Source organism: Pteropus alecto, unplaced genomic scaffold (assembly GCF_000325575.1).
Source record: "Pteropus alecto unplaced genomic scaffold, ASM32557v1 scaffold155, whole genome shotgun sequence".
Taxonomy (NCBI): Eukaryota; Metazoa; Chordata; class Mammalia; order Chiroptera; family Pteropodidae; genus Pteropus; species Pteropus alecto.
The window spans coordinates 11,966,229-11,977,274 of NW_006438113.1; the positions used below are offsets into that span (position 1 = coordinate 11,966,229).

Consider the following 11,046-nt stretch of genomic DNA (forward strand, 5'->3'; position numbering starts at 1 on the left):
CCTTGTCTAGTGAGAGGCTTGAGAAGTAATCCTTTTCAAAATCCATTTCTTGGTGATCCTGCTCTCTAGTCTTTTTATATCCACAGATGAAATTTGTAATTTTCATGACTGCAGAAAATTACAGAAAATTTGTAATTTTCACAGAAGAGTGCCTCTTGCGGTCCTTCCAGTGCCTGTAAGGACCTTGGGCTTAGGGGGCCCTTGTGCCTAAGCCTCCAAACCCAGGGCAGCCAGGTGAGCGAGCTCTCCCTACTGAGACTGGTTCTGTGGGAGATCCGACACACTCCTTACCTTCCAAGGCTTTCTAGCACTTTCCCTTGGTAGCCTCAACCAGCACAGAGCTAAGGGAGCCAGACTTCATGGCACAGATGGCACACAATCTACATACCTCCATTACCAAGCTGACAGGGAGCATCGGAAAGGGATAAACACACAGGTTGACCTGAATCTGATGAAACTCACCTTTTACCAGCACCCATCTCACTCCCTTTTATTTCACGGCACTAATGAGACTCAACCGTTTTTAACAAACATTTTTTATTAGAAAAGTAAAAAATATTGCATAGGTCTTAATACTTGAACATCAAGTGTATTCATGAACAGAGTATCTTCATGTAAACAGTTCTAGATGGAAGACCCAGATGGCACTCCTCTGGGTGAGGGGTTCCAGCCCCCACCCCATCAGCCCTACCCCTCACAGATAAACTCTTCAGTACAGTGGGGGGGATGGGCCAAACGCAGCTCCCAGGTGTATTTTCTTCAAGTGTCAAAGATCCTCCAAAGTGATCCCAACACCTACCCCTTCCTACTCTTACATTCATGAGTCTGTAAGATAGCTGCCTAGAACAGGTCAGTAGTGAAGCTCCAATCAAAAATAAAACAAAACAAAAAACAAAAAAACAAAAAACACAAAAGATGCCAAAAAAAAGTACAAACACATTTGGCCCCTTCAGACCATGAAATACACACAAAACACCTCCATGACCCCCACCCCCACCCCCCACCAGGGCCGGCTACCATGAGCACACACAGCTTGCAGAGGCCAGTGCAGCCCAGCTGCTCTCCTGGCTGTCAGACCACTGTTGTCTTAACTGTCAGTAACAATAAAAATAATAAAGAACATGCTACATACACATCCAGCCAGAAAGCCTGGTTGGCCCCTAAACCTTTGTTTCATGCTACAGTACTGAGAGACAAGCGTGTGCCCCCAACAGGAAGCCACCTGCACACACCTCAGTGAACTTCCCAGAAAACACTTTCCACCTCAACCTTCTTCCCCTCAGGTGGCTATTGTCAGTATTATAAGGACAGGCATCAGTCCCTTAGCTCCTACCTGCCAATGTCCACCCCAAAGTTGTCTCTGCTGCGGGGGCAGTGTCAGCCCCTCCCCCCAGGCCCAAGTTCAACACTCCTCAATGAGCAGCTGCTCGGAGCTGTACAGCTTCTTTTTGATGACTCGGAAGCCAGTGCTCAGCGTCAGGGACTGGCTGAAGCCAGGGACGAAAGGAGAGTTGGCGGAGCTAAACAGCCCCTGGATCTTGGGCCAGAGGCGTGAGTCCAGGCGCAGCACGAGGGTCAGCTGGAAAGTGGGCACCAGGCTGGGGTCGAGGGCCAGCTGGCCTACGCTGTGGCAGCTCTTGCCCTGTTCTACGCAGACGTCAAGCAGCGCCCCCCGCAGGCCGCATGGCTCAGTGTAGGACAGGCGCAGTAGTTCTTTGCCCACCTGGCTCACCAGCTGGCTGGGCATCAACAGGCGCGCCGGGCGCCGCGAGCCCAGCCGCGCCTGGGCCAGGCTATCTTGTAGCAGCTGCATGAGGTTGGCACACAGGTGCTCGTCCTCAGGGTCGCTGAGCAGCTCGAAGTCGGGCAGGGACACCCCATCCAAGTATGCTGCGTCTAGGAGGAAGAGCACACGGGGAAGGATGTAAGAGCAGCTCTGAAAGAGGGAGATGCTGTTTCGCAAAGAAACCAGCACTCATTTCCCACTCCGTGCCTCAGTTTCTGTCTCAGGCTCGTACCCTACAATTCCCCCTCCGCCCCCGGCTCCTCTACCCCTCCGCAATCTGGGTTCTGACGGGATAGGAAGCCAAGCTGGTTTTGACTCCTTACAGCGCGGCTTTCCTCTCACCTCCCCGGCCCGAGTCGCGTCCTGCCCCCGCCCACAGCTTACCTTCCTCCGGCCCAAAGCCACTGTTGCTGCTGTCCAGGGACTCGCAGTCCGAGCTCTCCAGGCTCGCGCAGCGGCCGAGGCCCTCTTCTCTGGCCGCCGACCTCCAGGCTGAGCGCGGTGGCTGATCTGGGGTGGGAGTTCGGGACAAGGACGAGGACGAAGAGGACGACGACGAGAAGCGATCCCAAAGGCTAGGCATGGTGAGGACCGACACCAGGACGTCTGCAGATGAGCTCAGGGTGCGGGAAAGCAGAAGACGCTGCAAGACAAGAAGGGCACGGACCTGGCGTCAGTCTGTGGGTTGGACCAGACTGCGAACGCTAGGACCCTCACGGCTGAGGCCTCCCGGCGCAGGGATTAACACACAGGGAAGAGACACTCACCAGCTAGCGCGTCAGCGAGAACTGCTAGGAGAAGTGCCGCTTGAATGGGTGCGCGAACTGGTGCCAACTCCCGAGCGCTGCCCAGACTTGTCTCTTCTACCGACCCGCACCTCCCCCCTTGTCTTGCTGCGGTCCCTAGCACCAGCGCGGCGAGACCTATAAGGACTAGCTCGGAGGAGCCACGCCCCTTTTGCGCTGCAGCCCAATCCAGACCCGGGAGTGTGGCCCACCTCGGCCAATAGGCTCCAGGCGCACGTTCGCAACGTTCTCTCCTGCCCGGTGACAGCGGCCTGGACCCGCCCCCGTTGAGCCCCAGAACGCTCCCTGCCGAACCCCAAGCCGTGGCCACGCCCCCTTTCTGGAAGGGATCCGCGGCAGCTGCAGCTGCCAAAGTCCCCGAGGGCGCTTGCGGCAGGGGAGGATCAAGGAAGGCTTGTTTATTATAGGGTCGTGTTGCTGGGGGAGGGGGTAGCCCATGTCCGCGAGGTAGTAGAGGCCGGGGAACTTGAGGAAGCGTCGGGCAGGAGTTTAAAGCGGTTGCCCCCAGCACCTAGGAGCCTGTGAGCTAAGGGCACAGCTGGGCGCACAGTGGATGACTGTGAGGAGGCGCGGGGAGCAGACGTTAACCCGGCCGGCCCTCGCGCACGTATCCCTGAAGGATCCAGATATAGATTTGGAGTCCAAAGACTGGGCAGCTCTGGACACCGAGCAGCCCACCTGTCCACCCGCCTGATACACTACAGCCTGAGGGGATAGGTTAATGAAGGAGTCCGTGCCCCCCATATGCTCCTGGCCCCCAAATCGTGTCCGCTCCTATCTCCCAACTGCTCCCAAGGAGAGGGATTGGGGAGGGTGGTTATTAGAGTGTTGATGGGCTCGGGTTCCCAGCGCCTGGTCCTGGGGCTGAGAACAGGGACCCATATCAAATAGACACACTGACCCACCCACCATCCCAATAGATGTCCGCGGTGCGCTGGTGACTCCCCAGCTCGCTGCGGCCGAGAGCCCCCGGGCTTCCGCCGGGTCCTAGCGCCCCTCCTGCTAAAGTGCTTTGTGTAAAAGACCCAGAGAGTTGCATCAGGACCGAGGACCTAGATCTCTGGAAAAGCCCGGGAGTGCAATTGCTATCCCCTGTTTCGTCATTCAGGCGGGGCCACAGGAAATCTGGCCTGACGGCGGTACTCGGAAACATAGTGATTGCCGAGGATGGGAGGAGGTTCAGACGGTGTCGACCTTTATTTCTTAAAAAGTTCATCAGTCTGGAACACTGGGATCCTGATGGAATAGGGACCCAAACTTACATCAGATGCTTACGCCCCGGGGCGGGCGGGAACCTAACCAGATCCGACAGGTGGGCCTCGCCTCCCGGCAAGATTGCGCAGTGACTAATGACTATTGCTGGAGAGGTCGAGCCACTGCCATCCCCACCCCCATCCCCATTTTAAAAGGGCTGTCCCTTGGGCCACCCGGGCAAATCTAGACCCAGAATTGGAGAGGACCGGAATTCAAGCCCTGCACCCCACCCCCATTTCCAAGATAGGAAACCACCTCTGGGGACAAATTTATGGATAAAATATAAAGTAAGGGACTCAGATTAGAAGATATCTTCAAAGACTGCAGCAGAATAGAATAGTCATTTATCTTCTGGGGCTTTCAAGTCCTGAACACGAGTGTTTTTCTATCCTGTCACTTGCTGGAAGCCTTAAAGACACCAGGTCCCAGCATTTAGGTGAAGAGCTTGGAGGGCTGGGAGTAGATGACATCCTTTTGAGAGCACTCTGTACTAAAGGGGAAAGAAGAGAGTTGGGAGTGACCTGTGTGGATGTATCTTACTGTCACCCAAAAGAGAATATCAGAGAATTACTCCATCAGAGGACCATTCACTCCTCTCACCAGGCTGACTGGGCTGGGGACACCTGAGACAGCAGGAGATACTTAGGGTATTTTCTTTTTCTCCTCTCTGTCTCTCTCAGGAAAAAAATATATATATATTTTAGAAAATTGGAACACTAAAAAAATTTTTTAAAATGGATCTTAATAAGCAAAAGAATCTAGAGCTAGTTTGGTAAGGTCAGTTTACTAGCAATCATTCATTTGTTCAATAAACACCATCATGGAAGCAGTGTGCTATAAGCACCTTTTTCATTCACTGTCACATTCTGTTAAACAGCTTTTCCCAAATGGGAAGGACTGTGATAATGGGCACTAAGTAATTTTGTTTCTTTTCAAAAGAAATCTATTAATGTTGTTCTCTCATTGTGTTTTTAAAAAGTGTTGAACAAAGGGTGGGCAGTCTTCACCCTGGAGCATTTTCCCAGAGTAGAAGAGAGTAAGGTACAGGGTAAAAAATCGCCTGCAAGGAGGCCTGGCTGAGGCCTGGCAAGGAGGAGTGGGAGAGAGCTCCAAATGGCTTCCCCAGTGTCACTCTTCACCCCTGTGAAGGATGGGCAAAGCCCCATATCATTGTCTGCTAGGAGAATTGTTGGACCTGGGGAATTAACTGTTAGTCCCTCCAAGGAACCAGGGCCACGGGTCTTGGTTCATCCTGTGAGTTTAAGGGTAGGATCCCTTCCACCTTGCTGGAGATGGAAAGACTTTGTTACCAACTCACACACCCTGCCCTACATTGAAGCAGATGGGGTGGGGGAAACCCCCGAAATGTGCCACTCCTGGGAGGTGGTAGCTCCATCTCCTGGCCTCTAAGCCTGGCCTTTTCAGAGCCGTCAAAGATCCTATAAACCTTGCATTTGGTATGCTTCTCTTCCCGTCCTTCTCCCCTTGGGCCTAGGCTGGCTGCAGGTCAGGCTTACCTGGACATGTTCCCACCAGCAGCCTTGGAGACACAGCTCCAGCATTCTTTCTTCCAGGAAAGCTTTCCCCAGTGCCCCTACCTCAACCTTCCATCCCTCAGGTGCCCCCCGCCCCAGGTCACCCTTACACCTGTACATATCTCTATTAATAATTGTTTTCACTTTCATCTTCCCACCGGACTATGAGCTTCCTGAAGGTGGTGGTCTATTCTTCTTAACTTCCCATGCCAGCTCATAGTAGAAGCTCAGTAAATATTTCTTGGGTGAATAAATGAGTGAATGGATAAATGGATGGCTAGATAAAGCAAGAAAGTGGATTTTCTCACAGTTGAAGACCTACTTTTGGATTCTTAGCATCTAGGTGGACCTTCAGAAGACCTTGATGCTACCTTTCTATATCCCCTTTCTTCCAAGTGCTGCCAAGAACCTTGAATATATCTGAATATTTCCCTTCCTCCTCAGCTCAGGTCTGGGAGTGGGGCTTCTAAGGCAGGGCTTCCCAATCCCCGGGCTAAAGACCAATACCAGTCCAGTGGCCTGTTAGGTGCCTGGCTACACAGCAGGACATGAGCAGCCGACAAGTGAGCAAAGCTTCATCTGTGTTTGCAGGCGCTCCCCAGCGCTAGCATCACTGCCCCAGCTCCACCCCAGATCATTGAGCATTAGATTCTCATAGGAGTACTGGTCCCTGGTGCCAGAAATGTTGGGAACTGCTGTTCTAAGGTAACCTTATTCTTCTAGTTGAAATATTGTCAGCAACTCCAAGAAGCTTGGGAGAGAGGTGATATGCTGATGGCTGATTTGTTGTGGGGAATCTTTTAAAGCAATTAGTATTTTACCTTCAAATGCCTCATAATACTTTACAGATTTCTTTTATTGAGATGAAATTCACATATAAAACTAACCATTTAAAAGTGAACAGTTCAATGGCACTTAAGTATATTCACAATGTTGTACAACTAACCACCTCTAATTCTAAAACATCTTTGTCATCCCAAAGGAGAACCCCAAACCCAACAAGCAGTCACTCTCCTCAAAATACTTTTGAAGATTATATTCCTTTGTTGGAAGGAGTAAGGCTGCCCCTTTCCACAACTCTAGAGGGCATCATTCCCACTAGAGTCTGCGCATTTACATGTCTCTGGGGAATTGTGCTCCAGGGAGCATTGCTCACATAGACACAAGGTACAACATGGAATCTGTATCAAGACAACCCTGGTGGGGAGAATGAATGAACTCCGGGCAGGAGTGGGTTAGTGCCATGTCCCAGGTGACCGGGGTTCTTGGAGTTGATAACCAGGCCAACCTAGTCTCTGGCCAGAGTCCTGACCATGCAGATGCTGCCTCTTCTCAGGCTCTGCTCCATTCCCGTGGGACCTGCTGCAGCCTGCAATTTAAAGTCAATGAGCACTCACGCCTGGCCACCTGCCCCTCCCTGTTCAGGCGTTTTCTGTCCTGCGCACCAGTTCCCAGGGCCTCAGTCTGGCAAGTCGCCCCAGTCGAGTTTGAGGAGTTTAACCAGATCTTAGGGTGGGAGTGTGATTCTAGGAAACCCGGAATTTAGGATGGGAACCCCTGAAGGCTAGCCAGCTTGCCTGCACGGCTCATGCTTGGGACGTCTCTGCAGCTTACTGGAAACTTCTTGGGCTGTGGAGTGGAGGTGGCAGGAGCCACCAGTGGGTCAGCGTGGTGGGGGGAGGGTGGAGTGGTAGTAGGAGGTGGGACAATGAAGCCAGCAAAAGTGTTCCCAGGATTTCTGTTGCTTTTTTAGTTGAAAAATAACTTGGTAAAATAGCAAGGTTATAAGTGCACCTGGTTTACTTGGAGGGCTACGAAAGCTGTTGACAGCCCAGGGCTTCATCTATGATTTTCATTGTGCTAGTCGAAGGAGGAAGAATTTAAAACTCAGTGGGGAGTCTTTTTGCAAATGAAGCTACTTTTTGAAATGGAAATTCTAATAATACATTGTATTGTGCAGCCATTCAAAGAAGCTTTTGAAATGTATTATATCTACTTACACCCTGAGGAATGAATATAGTGCCATTATACAGATAAGGAAATTGAGGCCCAGCATGATCCATCCATCAACCAATGGCTTTCCAATTATCGAGCTGGATTGATAATTGGAAACCTGAGGCGCTTGTATACCATAGATTCCTATCTCCCTAACTCCCATTCTAATTTGGTAGGTCTGAATGGGGCCTTATTGTACAAAAGCTCCCTAGGCTGTTCTGAAGCTTTTCTTTAGTTGGGATGTCTTCTGACCTCGCTGAAAGAAAGGTAAGTCTTAGAAGGAATGCTGGGTTGGCTCCCCAGCCTATTAAAAGGCTTCGCTGTGGGTTAGGGATGAGTTTAGGAGCTGGCGAGATGGCCTGCAGCTGTAAGGACTTAGGCCCATGTGTGATAATGGTGAACTCACAGCCAGCAGGCTCTGCTGGGCTCGGAGGTTTCACAAGAAGTTATTTCCTCTGGGGACAGGACAAGGGCAGTGAGAACCCCACAAAGGGATGGCTTGATAAACCACCATGAAAAAGAATGGGGGTTTCGAGAGCTAGAAGGGTAGCCTTAAGATCCTGACAGACCTCCGTTAACCCCAACCAACCGTGGTGAAAGGCACAGAGGTCTACTAGACTTCTATTGCTCCTCATCTTGTTTCACACACAGCCAGAGAGGTCAAGTGCATTGTCCTGACAATGTAGGGAGGGAGCAAGAGAACTAAATGTTAAATCAAGCTGCATTCAAAGACTGCAATGTGCTGATCAGCCCTAGACCAGACCATGAGGAAACCTGCAGAACAAAGGAAGATTTCTGCTGGGATTACTAACAAACCATTTACCCATACCTTGAAGGAAAACAGAGTCTTTAAGTCGAGTCCTTCACAAACACAATCTTCATTCCCTATGCTAAAACCATGGGGAACCTATGGATCAAAGGCTAGGAATTGCCAGCAGAACTTTAACACTACTACTCTTACCTTTCACACTGTATGCCCATATCATCAAAGGAAAATAGGTAAACAAAATCTTTAAATTGTAATTCATGGAAACTAAAAATAATACATAAGCCTAATTCCCACTGGGGCTCTCTCTCACTGTCTTTTTCTCTGTCCCTCTCAGCCCTCTCGCTCTTTGTCTCTGAGGAGACCACACTGTCTATGGAGCATTACCCCTTCTCTAATAAACTTTCTTTTTGACTCAACCTCTGTTGTTTTTTGAATTCTTTCCTGCGCTCAGTCAAGAACTCTTTCTCTGTTGGTGCGGGGCTTGGGCTCCTCACCACTAGGGGGAATTTGCCCTGTCATGCATCACTAAGGACAGACTCTGGGGTACCATGTCTTTTCTCACTAACCTAACCACTGCCTCTCAGGAAGAAATCCCATCCGCTCCAGGACCAGCTCTCAATCAGCTTCCTAGGATCCCTAGCTTCTCAACCCTTTCGATGGGGGGAGAGGGGACAGAAAAGTGGAGGGAGGGCAAGGCAACACCCCTCTTCAGTGAGTATCTGAAGCCTAAGCTAAATGGCTCTGAGGCAAGCCCAGGTTCTATGAGGGGACAGAAGTCAGCTGACCTGAATTCAGGCTGTTTGGCCACTAAGGATGAACAGGGTTCTGGGCTGTGGCCTGAAGGAACTTCTAGGAAACATAACATGTCTTTGAAGTTCAGTATTTTTATAACAAATAATGCAATCTTGCATTCTATTTTTACATTTTAGTGGCAAACTTTTAAATTACTAGTTAAATTATTTAATAAATTAGGTTAAATTAAGTTTTTAATTTAAAAAATTTTAAACCCTTTTAATAAACAAACAAGATACACTATGATTATCCTGTGGCTTCATGTAGTGTTGGGGTTTTTAAACCCCAGTTTTGAAAACTTAGAACTAGAAAATCTCAAAGGCCCTTGTACTTCTACAAGGATCATAGGGAAGGAAGGAGAAATCATGACAAGTTCCATGGAGCTACTGTGTTAAAAATCCCAGGCCTGGCCTGTAAGGGGGTCGACCATCTGGAGGAGGCCTGCCAGAGGAGGTAGAAACAAACATTCCAGTTCCAGCCCTTTCACTGTTCTTGCCTTTGAGGGTTTCAATGGCCATATATCAAAGGGGGAGGCAGGGTCAGGATGGGTTTTGTTCATTAAGCTGGGGATGGGTTGGGGAAAGGGAATGACAAAAATGATCAGGAGCTGCTACAGTGGGGACGTTATGAACCCAGACTCACTGCCTGCTTGGACAGCAAAATGAGATTTTTTTTTTTCCCCCCCAGAGAAGAAAGACAAGAGGGCTGTCTAGCTTTTGGGTACCCCGATGAGCAGTGGTGAGTAGGGCTGGATTTGAGTGCTCAACAGAGAGAGGAGTTAGCCCTTTGACTTCTCAGGATTCTTCAATCAGTGGAATGAAACCTAAAATCTTTGAATGTTAGGGCCAGCAGGCCCTGAGAGAGCGCCCCCACCTACGCTCCCCCATACCCCTCTACACTTTATTGATAAGGAACTGAGCTGGAGGGCTGGGAGCCTTATGAGGTACCCAGGATCTCTCATTCTCCTGGCAGTTAGGCCTCACTCAGTTCCTAGGAACTTTCTTCTCTCAGGCGTGCAACCATTTCCTTGCCCCTCTGCCAAGTCTCTAACCGCGTTCATTTTTTTTTTTTTTTAAATCTCCAGTGCCCTTAGTAGCCAAAGGCTTGGGAAACCCAGGTTTATGCAAAAGACAGCTGTTTGGGGTCTGCATCCTGGCCTTTTTCTAGAAATCCTTGGCTGGCAGGAGATGGGAACTATTAGTTCCACCTGGCAGATTTGCCACCCTCTCACAAAGATTTTTGACCTTTCTTAGAGCTCTTCATAGTTTTTAAAAACACTTCCATATCCTTTAGTATTTTCATGACTCTGTCAATAAAAATAACGACTGATATTTGTGTAGTGTAGACAGTTCAGGCCTCATCAATGTCATTTTACAGGTAAGAAAACTGAGGTTCAGATAAGTCCAGTGACTTGTCTAAGGTCACACAGCCAGTCAGCAGTCTGGAGCCATGACTCTGGCTCTAGGCTCATTTCCTTGAGTCTAAGCCACTGACATTCTTAGTTGTGAGCCACAGGGGACTGTGTGGCTGGCAAGAGGGGCAGTGCATGTTGGAGAGTGGCGGTGTAGAAGAGATAGTGTGTACCTTAGGAGTTGTTGACAAAAAACTTTCTCTCCTGGGTTGGCCCTTGTTTTATCTGATCAGGTTCTTCCTCCCCCTGCAGAATTAAGAAAGGCCCAGCAGTGCTGACTCAATGGCAAGGCAGACTGCCACCCAAGGAGTTTCCCTTTAGCTAGACACCCACAGGCTCAGAAATGATGGCGATTCTGTCACCACATCCCCCCTTCAGGTATCCGAGAGCTCTGGTCTCCTCTAAAAAGGCCAATTTGGGAAATGGTGCGCCAAAAGAGGGACCTCTCCGAGTCCTTAAGTGTCCAGTTCGTAACCCACAAAGGGCAGACTTTGGCATAGGAATCCAGGAACCAATGCTGAATCTTTTTTGTACTGAAAAAACAAACGCAGGGAGAAACATAAAAAAAAAAAAAAAAAAAATTCTAGATTTCTAGAATCTATTCTGGGAAAAGGTACACGGGAGCTGAACCCACTTTCCCCGCGGTCTGCAAAGGGGCCAGCTAGGATGGGGGAAGGGAAGGCCCCCTGCTCCCTCTC

At 49.8% G+C, this 11,046-nt stretch overlaps 1 protein-coding gene across 1 annotated transcript; it reads right to left on the minus strand.

Annotated features, from left to right (window-relative positions):
• Positions 1–518: 518 nt before the first annotated feature.
• On the minus strand, positions 519–2,692 carry DDIT4 (DNA damage inducible transcript 4). Its single transcript, XM_006915534.3, has 3 exons — positions 2,554–2,692; positions 2,171–2,429; positions 519–1,896 (listed from the first exon to the last, which is right to left on the minus strand). The coding sequence occupies exons 2-3, from the start codon at positions 2,367–2,369 to the stop codon at positions 1,403–1,405; spliced, it is 693 nt and encodes a 230-aa protein (XP_006915596.1). The 5' UTR covers positions 2,370–2,429; positions 2,554–2,692; the 3' UTR covers positions 519–1,402.
• Positions 2,693–11,046: the final 8,354 nt, after the last annotated feature.